This window comes from Thamnophis elegans, chromosome 4, assembly GCF_009769535.1.
Source record: "Thamnophis elegans isolate rThaEle1 chromosome 4, rThaEle1.pri, whole genome shotgun sequence".
In the NCBI taxonomy this organism is placed as follows: domain Eukaryota; kingdom Metazoa; phylum Chordata; class Lepidosauria; order Squamata; family Colubridae; genus Thamnophis; species Thamnophis elegans.
The window spans coordinates 68,182,603-68,199,197 of record NC_045544.1 but is presented as its reverse complement, the minus strand read 5'-3'; the positions used below and the strand labels follow the sequence as shown (position 1 = coordinate 68,199,197).

The following is a 16,595-nucleotide window of genomic DNA, read 5'->3' as shown; positions in this document are numbered from 1 at the left end:
CCTAAAATGATGCATGTATTTATGCAATTATCTCTTCCCAAATAAAACATTTTTTGGAGTTAGGTTTGTGCAAGAAATACATATATTATATACGGTACTTTTAATACTTAAATTTTACTGTACATATTAAATAAACCAATGATAGAGCCATACAACTGATAACTTTCTTTGATTGAAAACAAACATAGCCCCAACATATTTTTATTGAGGATAAGCTGTTTAATGTTTACTTATGCATAGTTCCTGAAATCTGGGTTTTATTAAGACAGCTACCAAAGCTCATTCACCAAAATCCAGGGTAGGAAGAGCAAGAAGTGTTTTCCTGCATTACCTTCTCTTCAAATTGTTGGAAGAAATGTCCATCTGGATTCAGTTCCAAGTGGGAAGAAAGACACTGGAAACATAGAGACTGTTTGGAAAGATGGTTTTTAATGGTGAACAAGACCACATGGTTTGAGGTCCTGGAAGGAAAAGGCACATGGGTGAGAGAGAGATTTACACCCTCTCCTGGGCCCCACCTTAGAGCTTCCTGTTCCTGTCTAAGAAGTGTATTCTGATTGGTGGTCAGACTCCTAGGGGGCGGGGGTCTTAGCTAACTTTGTAGGCTGTCTGTCTCCCAGGCTTGGTTGAGCCTTGCTGACTGATGTAATCTTCCCAGGTGCCATGTGGTGAGATTTGTAGAGGGCTAATCCTCTCATGTTCTGAGGGCCATGTCTTAATCCCATCACCCTGGAGCTTAAGGAGTGGGGGGGAGCGGACAGGGAGCTGCAGGAAGCTGCTTTGTCCTTAAAACATGTTTCTCCTTTTGTCATCCAGGGAACTGTAATATTCTGCCTTTTCAGTATTTCCTAAAATATTTCATTTTTCTAGGAGAGGGGTGGGTGCTACCTTTCTACAAAATGTTGCAGTTTGTGGATTCCTTGCAAGCTTCAAGTTGCTTTTGCTCTCTTTTCTCCCAATTGATCCTGCCCAGAGATAACAGCCTCAGTCCATTTTCTCCTCTGTCACTTCTGGCTCTCTGATCTGTGCTTCTAAACCGCTGGTTCCCTTTTGTAATTTCCTCCTCCCTGCAGCATAATGGGCGGTATCCTCTCCATTGTAATTTCCTCTTCAGACTAAGGATCAGGTCAGGTGGTCAGAGCTTTTATGCCCTCCAGATATGATTGCTGTCTGTTCAAAAGGCAAAAGCAAAATGTTGAAAAAACATGAAGAACATTCAGGCTTCATAAAGGGCCTGAAGCAGTTTACTTGCTTTGCATTTACCATATATTTGCATCAAACTGGTAGGCTTATTGAGCAAGGACTTCTGTTGTCTAAGTGGTTCCATTGAAGGTCATAATTTGCACTTTTGGAAACAATGTGCTAAGCCAGAGTGTTATTTGTTTGATTACCATTTGCAAACCACATCGTATCGTATTATGTCTGAACCAGAACTGTATGATTTATTCAGTGAAGTACAGTGTTATTAAAATAAACAACAGCTTAGCACAATGTGTTAACCTAATCACTTTTCCCAACAGTAGTTGGTCATAAATTACTGTAAAGCTAATCAAAGCAAATCTACCATGATCAAGCTGCTACTGGTATTCCCTTTAGAAATACTCTTTCCTGTTCTGAAAAAGCCTGTTCTTTATTTATATACTGATTTAGTTGACCTGGATCCTAGAGCTTCTCAAGGCTTTGAATTCTCTGTTTGATTTGGACCCAAGGTTGACACTCTCTTGATGGATCAAGTCCGAATTCATGAAGCCTTTTACTGTATTCCCTATGAAGGAGGCTTCCATAGATAAGCATATGATATCTGGGCTGCAAAAATCCAGTTCATACTAGATGGTAGTGGAGTTATATTTTTGTATACCTTAGTGCTGCTTCAAAGCTATATGCAGGGGTGTCAAACTGGCGGCCATCAGGCTGGATGCGTCACATGCAGTCCACGCCCACCCCAGCTCCATGTAGCAATACGTCACGTGAAGGCAATGTGACACTGCGAGTTTGACATCTGTGCTATATAGCATAGCTACTTGACGCATAATCCCACTTCTAAGAATATGCAAATGTGCTTTATGGGAAAAGAAAAAGAACACTTTCCGCTTTCAGTTTTATGGAACTCTCCTTTACCTTTAAACTGTAAAATATCTAGTTCTTGAGTTAATGTTCCCAAACCAAGACCATCCTGTAATTGCACCAACATATAATTGTTTTTATTATATTAATACAGCAAATTCCTTCTATAAATATAAATCAACTCATTACTGACAGCTGCTATAGTTACAATATTTTTTTAGCAGAGAAGGGAATTTTTCAAGAACTTGTACATCTGGAATCAAGAATATTGAATTTGACACTGGTCCACAGAGTAAGTTTTCCACAGTGATAGAAATCTAGCAAATGATCTCACTATTGTAGTTGAAATTAGAATGATCTAAACACTTGCTAAATTCAGTTGAATTCAGAAATATGTCTCTAATAAATAAATTAATAAAAGAAATATCTTGAAGAATCCCATTTTAGGTCTGGCAAGAATAGGAAACTATCTTATATTGATTCAGACTGATCATCCATCTTGTCATAGTTTGCATGAGACCGCCTGCTGCCAATTACCTCCAATAGACCTATTAGATCCCACAGACTAGGCCTCCTCCGAATTCCATCTACCGGCCAATGCCGATTGGCTACCACCCGGAGGAGGGCCTTCTCTGTGGCTGCTCTGGCCCTCTGGAACGAGCTCCCCGTGGAGATTCGGACCCTCACCACCCTTCAGGCTTTCCACAAAGCCCTTAAAACCTGGCTGTTCCGACAGGCCTGGGGCTGACGAGTTCCCGTCCCCGCTCGAATTGTGTGCTTGTTGATTGTTTTTAAATTGTTGTAGTTGTTTGTCCGTTGTTTTCCTCCTGTTTGTATCCCCCCCCCTTACTTTGGTTTGTGAGACGCCCTGAGTCCCTCTGGGAATAGGGCGGCATAGAAATGCAATAAATCAAATCAAATCAAAGCATGGCCCAGTAGTGGTGCTGTATGGTTGTTGATATTCTGTCTAGATTTGAGATTTTGGAATCTTCATTTGGAATTTTCACCAAACACCCTGTAATGTTTCTGAATCTTAGCAAGATGATTACCGCATCTTAATGAGAATATGTTTTGTAGATGTACAGAGTCACATTTAAGTGATATTGTTGTTTCAAAATTATGTTTTAAAAGTTTCGTTTCTCTGGCTGTGACATTACATTTGTTAACCAAGATACAGCATGGGGAAAATAAAAACCAAATTGCTTTTGTTGAAATTATATCATCTTCTGGCCTCCTGATGCGAAATAATTGGCAGCATAGGGATTACATTAAAATGTTCATTAACTGTGGATGAAAAAATGAAGCAAATAAATGTTGTGTTCTCTCTCTCTCTCTCTCTCTCAAAATGAGCAGTATAGATGTCTCTAAAAATAGAAGGATCCAGCAGATAGTGTGAATTTATCCAGACTTATCTGAAAGTCCCTAACATTTGGCAATATTTATTGGCAACCTTTTAATATTATAAAAGAGTCATTCCACACTTTCCTATACATACATATTCTAGCAGCAGCCTTCGATCTCACATACCCAGATCAGCTCCCCATCCGCATGGTTGCAATCTGTTAGGTAAGAGGAGGAAATCTTTTTTTTCTGCAAACAGTATGGAAGCCAAAGAGAAGCTTCCATACTCTTCTCCTCAACATGACTCATCCAAGGACTCTATATGTGACCATAAAATCAGAAATTCTTAATCTGTTCCTTTGATTGGAATATTAATATTAATAGAACTGTGATACTTATTCATTTATCCTGCTTGCAAGATGGTTTTGATCATATATTAAACATCAGTTGAGGGAGAAGGACCCACAGAATGAAGTATGAGACTTGCAAATATTATTTCTAACCTGTTTCCTCTATTGATTCAAAGTTTTTTTTAAAGTTATGCTTATGTTATTAAAATCTTATCTTCTGCAGTGACCTGTTTATTGGGGCCAAAATTGTCAAGTAATTTCATCCAAATCATTTTAGTTCCTAAAGCTGAAAACAACATTCTGATTTTTTTTTATTTCAAATTGTGGAGAGGAGGGAATTTCATACTTGATTGCTCTTCCTTGCTCTGATAAGATGGATCAGGATTTTAACACTCACTAGAACTGTAAATGAATTTTTAGCTGAGCTGAGCTACATTGCTTGTCTTTCTCCACATACTTTTGCTGGAAGAAATCTATTAAAGTAGAGGTTTTGGCCTTTTGCGCAATATTAATTCTATTATTCCATCTTGCAGTATATATAATAATAATGCAATAAAAATCCTGCAATAATAATTTCAGGCTTTACCTCCATCGTACTGAGGAATGTCATTCTTGAAAGCAGCAATCCCATAGTTCAGAGAGGAAATCACTTATCATATTCAAAGGCTTTTTAAATAGCCAAGTCATGGCAATTTTTCTAAATGCTAACAGAACCAGTGCTGACTGAGCTCAAGTTAGCTCCAGGTTTATATTAATGTTCTTCCTGATCTCAACCTTAATAATGCTTAAGAGGCAAGTATTTATTCTTTCCATTCTTGCGAGCAGTGTTTTGGAAGTTACTATAGCTTTCCAACTCTATCAATTTTTTTGAAATTTTTCTTATAGCCATCATTTATGCCATTATATTTTATTTTCTCAAATGCTTTCTTTGGATTAGAATGTGAAGACCTCATTTCTATGGTGGGGATATCTATCATAGACAATTTGCAGCAATGTTGCATATTTTCTTTCTCTTTTTCCATTAAATTTTTGTTGGCACTCTCTTCGCCTGTAATCTGAAATTGGACATTAACTGCTTTCTACTTAGTCAAGGTTAAAATCTTCAATCTTCTTACCAGAGCAAGGTAGAGGACTTTTCAAGTATAGGATGTCTTTTCTCCACCATAATAATAAATTGTTATGATAACTTTGTTGCATCACTACTTTCAAAGATTAAATCCCAATATCAAATCAGATCGTATCAAATTATTTATTACAGCCATTAAAGTCAGATAGAATAAAATATTCAATAATAGAACTGTAACATCCATCTATCTGTCTGTCTGTCTGTCTGTCTGTCTGTCTGTCTGTCTGTCTATCTATCTATCTATCTATCTATCTATCTATCTTTCTTTCTTTCTTTCTTTCTACACACACACACACACACACACAGCACACACAGCCCTCAACTTATGAATACAATTGAGCCCAAAATGAATGTTGCTAAATGAGACAGCTAAGTGCATTTTTGCTCCATATTACATTCTTTTTGCCACAGTTGTTAAGTGCTTGTCAGAAGGTTGAAAAATTTCATCACATGACCCTGGGACACTTCAACTGTCATAAATAAGAGTCAGTTGCTAAGCATCTGCATTTTGATTACATAACTATGGGGATGCTACAATGGTTGTAAGTGTGAAAAATTGTCATACAACACTTTTTTCAGTGCTGTTGTAACTTTGAATGGCCATTAAACGAACTGTTGTAAGTTGAGTACACACATACAAAGAAAAATGAGTATAATAAAATATAAAGATAAATAAGAGTACATATAATAAAAGAGAATAAAATATTATTATATTATATGATGAATAAATAAATATCCAAACTTAGGTAATGGTGTGACATATTGTGCATGTGGTGGCACAAAACTGGAAACATATTTTTGAGTCCTGCTCCAAAGTAAGTATTTTTATTTATTTGTATCCTGCCTTCTATTATTTTTACAAATAACTCAAGTTTACAAACCTATCCAACACACCTTCCTCCTCCTATTATCATCGCAACAACAACCCTGTGAGGTGGGATGGATTGAGAGAGAGTGACTGACTCACTGTCATCCAGCATCTTTCATGGCTTTGGCAGGACTTGAAACTGACTGTCTCCTGCTTTCTAGCCTGGGGCCTTAACCATTAGAGTAGCGGTAAATTTCTTGAGATCCCCAATCTCTCTATTTCCTAAAAAACACAGGAAGCTAAATGAACTTCAAGCGATGTTAATTCTGTAGAATAATAGCCCAGTAAGCTATGTTGAAGGTTTGCACACCATGAATAGACTCACATAACTATTTCTTTCAGAGTGTTTTGAGGAAACTCATTTTGAACATTTCTGTAGTTTTTCACATGTAAATACTATAATGTGACAAAGAAAGTACACTCCATGTGTTTTATTTTTTAACGTATGTGGATATATCAATATATTATTGAAACAACATTAAAGATGTAGAGCAGAGCAGAATAGAATACAATTGAATTAGATTATTTATTGATCATGTGTGATTAGACACACAAGGAATTTGTCTACGGTGCATAAGTACATATAAACAGCAAGTAATAGGTCATAAATCATAATTATAGTTACAATCATTAATCATAAGTTACAAACAACAATTGATAAATCATAAGAAATCAATAGAAGATAGTAGGAAAGATGAGAAGATGGGAAAATATGAGATATGAGGCAGTGCTGTGGGGATTTAGTGTTCAGCAGAATGATGGCACCGGTTTGGGGGGGGGGGAGGGAGAGAATATCTTTATGTCTGGTTGTTTGGCATGTACTACTCTGTCGCGGCATCCTGACAGGATGATTTTTTTCAGTTGTGTGTGTGATATTTGAGAGGTTCCTTGAGAACCCTTTTCAAATCCCTATAAAGCACCCATGGGATTTTGAGCCATACTTTTACTTGATTATTCCAGACTTTCCATTTTTTTCTTTCAGCCATTCAATGGTGGATACACTGGAATGTTTAAGATTATTTTCATATTGCATAGTCCACTTTCAGTATCAGTATTTTGATAGATGGTCTCATATTACCCTCAAAGACTCTGTAGTAGAATAAAGAATTCATAATGGATCTTATGATGGTTAATTACCTAGGCCCTGATGCAGCAAAGCAGTCACATATCTTAACAGTTCTGCCACCCTGCTTTACTGTTAATATCAGGTTCTTTTCCTGAAATATCTTTGACTTTTGCCTGTCGTGTCTTTTGGTTCTGTGGTCAAATATCTGTTTGCTATATCTGTCCAGAGTACATTGTACCAGAAGTCCTGGTCTTTGTCTACATGTTCACGATTAAATTTTACTCTTGCTTTGATGTTCTTTCTGGACAATAGAAGTTTCTTCTTGACCTACCTCTATGTAGATCTAATTTGTGCAGTTTCTTTTTAATGATAGAGTCATGCAGATCAGTGATGTGTGAGTGACTTTAGAGACTTGCATTCTGTCCTTGGCCTAACCTGACCTGATAAGCTGGTAGTTCTCCACTTGTAGATGATCTTCTGGGCAGTGGAATATTTGATATCCTATTGTTTTAAAATTCTTTTGCAGTTTTATAGGGATTTATAACATTTTTTCTGAAGACCACAAAGAGCTGTTTCGATCTAGGCATGGTAATAACACACACTAAAATAACAAAGAACAAATCAGACTAAATACTTGAATTTTAAATAAGACAGGTTCCTCCCAGATCCTCTCTTAACAGTGTTCTAATTATTTGCACCTGATGTGATGCAATGGATTCTAATTTTAGATATCCGAGGACATGATAGTGGAGGAATGTACTCAGAGTTTTCCACATGGGAAATTTTCATTTATGTTTACTTATCATTATATATTAGATTACAAAATGTAAATGGTGCATGATATTTGTTATATTATATTCAATTTATTAATATTATTGAAATGAAGTTCAAATTTGTGTATGTTAAATATGTGGAAAAAATAAAAAACAATTAAATGGGGCATACTTATTTTTTCACAAGTTTAATTTCTCAAGTGTTTTCTTATATCCTCAAATGAAATAAAGTTTTTATTTTTCCACTGACAAAAAGTCTTCACAAAATCCAGTGACATTTTTTATCTTTTAGGGATGATTATATTACTCAATTGAGGGTGTGATGGTTCAATGGTTAAAGACACTGAGTTTGTCAGCTGGAAAACTGACAGCCCGTGTTCAAGACCTGAATGCCACACAATGGGGGGGAAATTTTATTATTTGCCCCAGCTCTGCCCATGTAGCAGTTTGAAAGACTGCAAATGTGAGTAGATAAATAGGTACCACTTCAGTGGGACCATAACAGTGTCCATGTGCCTTGGCATATAGTCATGCTGGTCACATGACCACAGAAATGTCTTAGACAACGCTGGTACCTTTGGCTAAGAAATGGAGATGAGCACCGCCCCTAGAATCAAATGAGTGGACAGAGAAAACTTTTACCTTTATATCAACCAATTATACCTATTTTCATTACATCTTGTAGACATTGTTACTATCCGATGGTGGTATATAGTTCACTTCTATATGACTATAAACTTTCCTTTCCTTTGTTTTAGTAAAGTTATTTGGATCCTATATGTTACTTTGCTTAATTGTGTTGTAGATTTTACTTTGCTTACTCAATAACTTGACTATATTTCAGTTGGTGGTGGTAGTGATCTCAGACTCTGGACAGTCAATGGTGACCTGGTGGGACATGTGCATTGCAGAGAAATCATATGCTCTGTTGCTTTCTCCAACCAGCCTGAAGGAATCTCTATCAATGTGATTGCTGGAGGGCTAGAAAATGGAGTTGTAAGGTGAGTGATTTTAATAGAGCATTTTTGTTTTTAGAGATATATGTCACTTATAAAACTATAATGCATTTTGGATACTATTCAACATGTGCATTGTTTTCACTCCAAAGTGTCTGATTTTAAGATATATGTGGTTGCTTTCTGGTTTTGTTCTATTGTGTAGTGAAAACTTTTTCCTTTCATTGTTCTACAAAGATTCTATTTTTATAGCTTTATTTCGGTACAAAGAACAAAGAACCTTTGGAAATCTTAAAGTCTAATAATTGTGGCCCTTAAATGGCATGACTTTCACGCACTGTAGCTCATTTCCTCAGATGCATGGGCATCCTGAGGACTGTAAACACACAGAGAAACATTACACATTCTTATTTTACTTCTTGCTTGGAGCTGAATCATTTATGCAAACTAGCATTTTACACTTGTCAAAGTTTTACCATCATTTACCTCAGCAACCAACCTTCAATTCCATACACATTGAACTTTTGTAATTCAAATCTATTCACTTTATCATATTTTCTTTAAAGCAACAATGTGCACTAAACTTGTTTTTTCACATTTGTACATTTCTGTAGTTTGTTGAAAAGCAAAACTCTAGTCTTTGCATAAAACCAAACTTTGTTTCGCAAATTTTGCTTATTTTTACCTCTTGAACTTTTCATTCAGAATACTACCAAATGCTTTACCAAGCACTATAAATAAATTATCTTCAATTTGTACATTCAATATTACTTTCTCTTTGTAGAAGGAAATATTAACATAATTCTTCTGGCATACATTTTAGTGTTTCATAATTAAAGCAATATGCTCATGCTATTTTATGTAAAATTGGATCGCTAATCTAAGGGCTACATCACAGGCAAACATAATATTGCTTGCATCCCACCAAGTAAGAGGTTTAAGTAGTCCTCACTTACCAACTATAATTGGGACTGGCAACTCTGTCACTCATTGAAGCAATCGTAAGGTGCAATGTCATGTAATTTATGTAAGTTTGATTTACGTAAGTTTGTTACTCAACTTATGTAAGTTTGTCAGTTCCAACTGTGGTTGTTAAGCAAATCATGAGTCATTAAACACATTACATGATTATGACTTGTCACTTCTTGCCACTTTCCCCATTGACTTTGTTTGTTGGACGTCAGTTGTGAAAATCACAAATGGTGATTGCAGGATGCTGTAACAGTTGCAAATGTGTGCTAGTTGCCAAGTGCTAAAATTGCTATTATTTGACTAAAGGGAGACTGCCGGAGAGGGGAACTGGGTCGCGCAAGCACAGTGATATTACATGCTGCAGCTCAACTCATGCAAGTGGTGGGCCAGTGCATGCAGCTTGACTGCAAAGTGGAGGTGCATACGCATGTATGTGTGTGTCAGCCCACCACTCGCAAGAGTTGAGCTCTGTATGCATGCGCTCTAGTGCAGCTCAGTTTTGAATAGCCCATAGGTCCGTAGTGAGCTGCTGCCCAGGGATTGGAGACTCCTGGATTAAGGCATTTGTAAGTGAATCTGATGAGGTGGGAACCAGATGAAAACATGTTTGAATATACAAGTTCACTAAATGAACCATAAGCATGTTAACCTGGAAAACTATGAGTCTAAGAATTCTGGAGGGTAGATGAATATAATGCCTTTGACTTCTTTTGCCCTGCAATGGTTAAAATTATTTGTGCGTACATAACTTAATTCCTGTCTATAATAAATCTTTTAACTTTGTTGAATCATGTCTGAGTCTTCTGCTGAGTAAGCCTATTCTTAACTAAGAGGTTAAAATATCTGTGGGGCTCAAATATGTTGTGGACTCTCTAGTATGAAGCCTGACAGCCAAATATTAAAAAATATATTTGGATAATTGAAATTTTCTCTTTTTTTAGTTTTGGGTGTTTTTATAATTGATTTATGCCCATAGATGATTATGCTTAGTGACTGGTTCGTTTGTCCCATGTAGGATGATGTCTGTCATGAATCATTATATTGTAATGAAAGATAAGCAACCTGATGAACTTCTGAATGCTGTGGAGGTCTTGTAGTATTTTTGTGAGATCAAATATGGGGACTGTCTCGCTTAATGAAAAGATTTAAATCAGACTTTGTATCCGGGAATAATTTATTACAATAAAAATTCAGAAGATAAAGCAGAACTTTGGTGAAAGGGAATCTGTTTGACTATAATGATGGATCCTATCTCTGAACAACCAGAAAAATGTTTTTGTTCAGGGTATACTAATGGTACAACGAACACACTTGGAAATAAGATGATATAATAAAAGGGTTTTGATCTTTTCCAGCACAGCAGGCCTTCTCTCAAATTGATTTCTGTCACAATAAAATGTAAAAGTCCAAACAAAATGTATATACAGTATGCATTAGTGCATCAGAATCATGTTTTTCAGTATTATATGCAATTTTCTTCCATTTTAATTCAACAGATTATGCAAATCTGCAACATAACTTGAGCAAAAATCATGGCAGGATATAGAAGCAATTTCTGTCATTTAGGTTGCACAAAGTAGCATTCATTTTGTCTTTTCTCTTTAGATTGTGGAGCACATGGGATTTGAAACCTGTCCGAGAAATTACATTTTCTAAATCAAATAAACCAATTGTCAGGTAAAGAAAAAAGATCATTTTGTAGCATTTGGCAATTTATTTTTATGCCATTTTCAAAAAGTTAATATAATTGTTGGAGTGCATTGCATATCTTTAGAGTTCCCTTAAGGCTTCTTTTGGAAATAGCACTTAATAACTTTTGGTTTTAATGAACGTGCCCACTTCCTAATATGACATTAAACTATTCCTATAATGTGTTCCTTATTAAAATGCAGAATTAATCAAAGGGGGGGGGGGAGGTTACAAAAATGTTAATATAACATCTTGCACTAATAAGTCCTTGCTTGGCAATGGCAATTAGGATCAGCTATTCCATCCCTAACTGTCATGGTTGCTAAGCCAAATATCATATGATCATGGTGGGCTTATCTCATTTCCTCTTTGGTTGTGAATTATCAGAGTTATTAAGCAAGACATTGCATGATAGTGACTTATGATTTTACTTCCATCTTTTGTATTAACGTTGGTTGTCACAAACCAGTTGCCAAATGCCCATGACTGTTGCAATGGTTATGAAAGAGAGGAATGGTTGCAAAGCTATCTTTTATATCACAGTATAAAAGCCTGCTAAATGAGACAATCAATAAGTGAGGCTTTATATTTCCTCAAGTAATTTTTGCACATCTATTCCATGGGGTTCCAGATCACATCAGTAAGGTTTGACAGGCTACATTGGATGCCGCATATGTGATTGCTTACATGCCAGTTTGCTGTAGAGAGATATTTTTTGTAAACAATAAAATTCAATGTAAGCAGAAATATATTTATTCAGTGCAGAAAATGAGTAAGATTAACATTTGTATTGTCTTTATAATTAAATTTATTTGCCTCCTATCTCACCATGGAACTACTGTAGGCAGCACATAACCAAAAAAAAACCAAAACCAAAACCCTGAAGAAATAAAAAGGAAATTTAAACAAAGCGAAATTAAAATAGAACAATAAAATAACCAAGGGAAAGAAAAACAAAGAAAAAAACAAAATACATCAATATGATTAATTTTTAAAAAAGATGGTTAAGAGGGGAATAGCACGCAGGGAGGTGGGAGGTGGACTTTGCTATCAGTCTAGCAGCCATCTCAGAATTGAACTTTCCATTGAGTCCCCAGGCCAACTTGCAGAGCCAGGGCTTCAGGCTCTTACGCAATGATATGAGGTTGAAGGCAGATCTTACCCTGGAGGGCAGGATGTTCCAAAGAGTGGCGGAGAAGGCTCTTCTTCTGTATCCTGACAGTTGGAATTCTTTGACCAAAGAGATCTACAGCAGGCTGGCCCGAATAGGACTGGCTAGGCTTACTGTATTTTTCAGAGTATGACGCACCAGAGTATAAGACGCACCAAGGTTTTGAAGAGGCAATTTTTTTAAAAAAAATAGGTAGGTAGATAGAGGGATAGAGGGAGAGAAAGAGAGAAAAATACAGTAGATAGGTAGAGACAGAGAGTAGTTAGGTAGGTTACGTAGGCAGGTAGATAAAGGGAGAGAGAGAGAGAGAGAAATACAGTAGGTAGGTGGGGAGATAAAGAGAGAAATAGAGAAATAGAGAGAAATACAGTAGATAGGTAGGGAGAGAGAGAGTAGGTAGGTACGTAGGTAGATGGAGGGGAGAGTGAGAAATATGATAGGTAGGGAGAGAGAGTAGGTAGGTAGGTAGGTAGGGGGAGGGAGGGAGAGAGAGAGAGAGTAGGTGGGTAGGTAGATGGAGGGAGGGAGGGAGAGAGAGAGAGAGAGAGAGAAATACAGTAGGTAGGTAGGGAGAGAGAGAGAGAGAGAGTAGGTAGGGAGAGAGAGATATAAATACAGTAGGTATGTAGGGAGAGAGAGAGAGAAGGTTGGTAGGTAGATGTTTCCAGGTATATTTATCCATGTGCTGGAGAAAGAAATCGCTGACAATCTGCAGCACTAAGCCTTTGTTTCTGCTGGCACAGCACTTGATTAATGTAATTCTCATCAATCAGTTAAATAGCTTTCCAAAAGGGGGAAAAAAGTTTTTGCACGCTGCAAACCTCCTAAAAATGGCCAGTTTTTTGTGAAAATGCCCCCCTTTAAAAAAAGGCATGAATAGCCTTGGGGGGGGGGGCTGCAGAGTGCTCCTGGGAAGTGGAGGGAACTGAAAACGAGCAAAAAATGGCCTGTTTTTTGTCAAAAAAAAAATTGCATGAAAGGCTTATGGAAGTTTATAGAGTGCTGCTGGGGGGTGGGGGGTGGGCAAAAATGGCCAGTTTTTCGCTCATTTCTGCCCTTTCCAGCCCCAGGAGCTCTCTGAAAGCCTCCATAAGGATATGCACGGCCATTTTGGTGAAAGGGCGGTACTTTGGGAGGCAAAAAATGCTGCATTCAATGTATAAGACGCACCCAGATTTTCAGCCTCTTTTTTGAGGAAAAAAGGTGCATCTTATACTTCGAAAAATACGGTAGTGAGATTTTAGTCCATTTACAGGCTATATACTGTTCTTTCTCTTCCTCTCCTCATTTAATCATATATACCCTAGAATGTAGACTATCTGACCGATTTGTTTTTATTTGTGTCTTTTTGAAAACTTTATAGCCTTACCTTTTCGTGTGATGGCCAACATTTGTACACAGCAAATAACGAAGGAACGGTGATCTCTTGGTGTCGCAAGGACCAACAACGCTTGAAGCTTCCTATGTTCTACTCATTCCTTAGCAGCTACGCAGCTGGTTGACAGCTCTCTCAGTTTCTCAGCTTTGGTAAATTATGAAGCACTTTCAATACAGAGTGGACTGTGGAGCCCCTTTGGTTTTGCTAGATTTTGAAGAACATGTATGACTTTATCATCAGCAAGTAGATCGTTGATGACGTCAACGAAAAGCTGCTACACATGCTCATGCACCAAATTTATGAACCATATCACAGTGATAAGAAAATTTTGGCTTGCCTTTTTTGGTACCAAGAGGACACTAAGGGCGCTAACTCAGAAGTATATATGCTGCAATATGTTATGTAACATAAACATATTTTTATGGATACTTTCCTGGACATACATATTCTAAATCTTCAAGCACTAGTGGTAACTTTTGCTCATCTGTTATGTAAAAATATAATTAAAATATTTCAAGATTTATATAAAAACCCATGTTTGTGTTTAATTCATTATTAGATTATAATCCACCTTGTTCTTCCATACATATGTATCACCATCTCAAGTGTTTTAAAACTAAAGTTTTAAATGCTTAATTTTTTATGGAGAATTTGATAAATTTAGTAGGTGCTTGCCACCAAAATTATTTGAATTTATGCATTTAATTTTATTTATTTAAAAATTTAAATAGCCTCCCATCTTGTATTAAACTCTGGGTGGCTCTCAATTAACAATTAAACATCAATAAAAGCAGCATAATGCATATATCTATTAAAACTATAAACATTATTTTTACCCATCTTTCTAGACCAATAGATTTTTTAAAAAAAGGCATAAGTTTTCATGAGCTTAAATTTGGATGAAGCAAACTGTACTTCATGAACTTGTGTGCCTTTTAATAAATTGTTAGTTCACTTTTTTACTGGACTTATCATGCAGGAACTGAGAAATGATATAACTAGTACACTAGCTTAGTCCATAAATGTTGGTCAAAAAGGTGATTTGTTATTAGTGTGTTGTTCAAGTCCTTTATTACTTATTGGTTTATATGGTTAGGCCACAATTTACAGTCTAAGAAACAACTGTTTGAAAATGTCTTGTCTGATATTATTTGTGAACCAGGTCTGGCATTTCATTAGGCTAGTTTTTGCCCTTGCATATAGTTTAAATAATTATGCTTTTTTGCTTTGACAGCCTTAGTAACCCCAAATTTCAACTCCTGAATTCCAGACATGGTTTTTGAAATGTATCTGGAAGTTTGCAGAAGACCTTGTTCTCATAAAAACTGTTTATTTATCTCCTCCCCCTCTTAAAAAAAAGAAAAGAAATAAGATTTTTAATGCTTGCGCAAACCTCCATTTAAAGAAATTGCTGGGAAGTTTCCTTCCCCCCCCCCCCATTCCCTACAGATGCTTTGTAACAGGGTTTTTTTTGGGGGGGGGGGCTTTTATAGCATATAAAACTTGCCTTTTGTAGCCATTTCAAATCTAAAGTTCTGCAGATAATCACTCATATAAGGGCTTAAAATGAAGCTGCTGAAATTTCACAAAATAAACCCTTACAGGATTTAAGGTAAAAGAGAAAAAAATGCATTATTTCTCTATCGTATTATATAGATGCATTTTTATTCCTTAACTGATGCTCCAATGTGACTTGCCTTTAGCATAATTAGTACTCAGAAAATATGCCAAGAATAGATGGAATATTATTTGTTATATCAGAATAACTTTCAGCATTCCAATAACACTTTTAAAAATGAATAAAAGTAGTATGCACTATGGCTTCACCATGGGCTGTATTATACATTCTTCTCAATGACTTGAATTCCCATGACTTGAAAGAAATGATTCCTGCAGGTTAGCAGAACCCAAATAACTAAAAATGTTTTCTAAAAATAAGTACTATATTGTAGAAACTTTCAATGGAATAAAACATGATGGGCACCAGATATTTTAAAAATAAATTTGAAAACAAGTATTTATTAAAATGTCTGCTATGGCAAACATTATCATGCAGGCATTCATTCTTCTTGTTCTTAGAAAATAATGTTTCTTTCCAAGGCTCCTATAGTACTGGAGTCATTTTTTTCAGAATGAATGTTTTAATGAGATAGATATCTGCAAATTTATTTAGGAATACAGGTATAAAAATGACTAAGCTTGTCTCAGAATCTTGACCTACAACACCTCAAATTCTGTGTTTGAACATAAAAAAGCACAAGAATTTTAAGGACTACAATAAATTATACTATGATTTCCATCCAATATGGGGAGGCTGTTTGGGTTTGTAGCTTTATGTCAAAGCAGGGGTATCAAGCCCAAGGTGTTTAGATCTAGCCCATAGGGCCGTTCTAGAAACAGCGAAGGACCGGCCTGTGGTGACTGCCAGTGAAAATGGAGCTCGAAAGGGCTCCAACACCTCGAGGTGTTTTCATTGGCAGAGGGCTGCAGGAGACTGTCACAGCTAAAAACGGAGCCCGGGAGCCTGTTTTCACTGGTAGAATACTCGGGTCACCACAGGCACCCCCAGCATGAGTGACATTGAGCTGGCCATGCCCACCCTGGCCTCCCGAGGTCAAACACAACCCTGATGCGGCTCTCAGTGAAATTGAGTTTGACATCCCTGCAATAAAACAAAATGCCTAGAGGGGGTTTCCCTTGTTTTGGACTTCCAGTTTCAGGGGCTGCCTGTGTAGAAATACTGTGAACACTGTGGAGCATGACAGAGAATGAAACTATCTGGGCACACTAAACAGCAGAGATCTTGGGCTTGTGAAATTTGGATGAGGTACTAGAGAATCT

At 36.7% G+C, this 16,595-nt stretch overlaps 1 protein-coding gene across 1 annotated transcript in view; it reads left to right on the top strand.

Annotated features, from left to right (window-relative positions):
* LYST (lysosomal trafficking regulator) overlaps positions 1-14,499 on the top strand; it is a 107,023-nt gene extending 92,524 nt beyond the window's left edge. Inside the window, exons 51-53 of the mRNA XM_032216001.1 lie at positions 8,433-8,589; positions 11,122-11,193; positions 13,740-14,499. Coding sequence (XP_032071892.1) covers positions 8,433-8,589; positions 11,122-11,193; positions 13,740-13,878 — 368 coding nt within the window. The 3' untranslated portion in view covers positions 13,879-14,499. The remainder of the gene's footprint in view (positions 1-8,432; positions 8,590-11,121; positions 11,194-13,739) is intronic.
* The last annotated feature ends 2,096 nt before the right edge of the window (positions 14,500-16,595 follow it).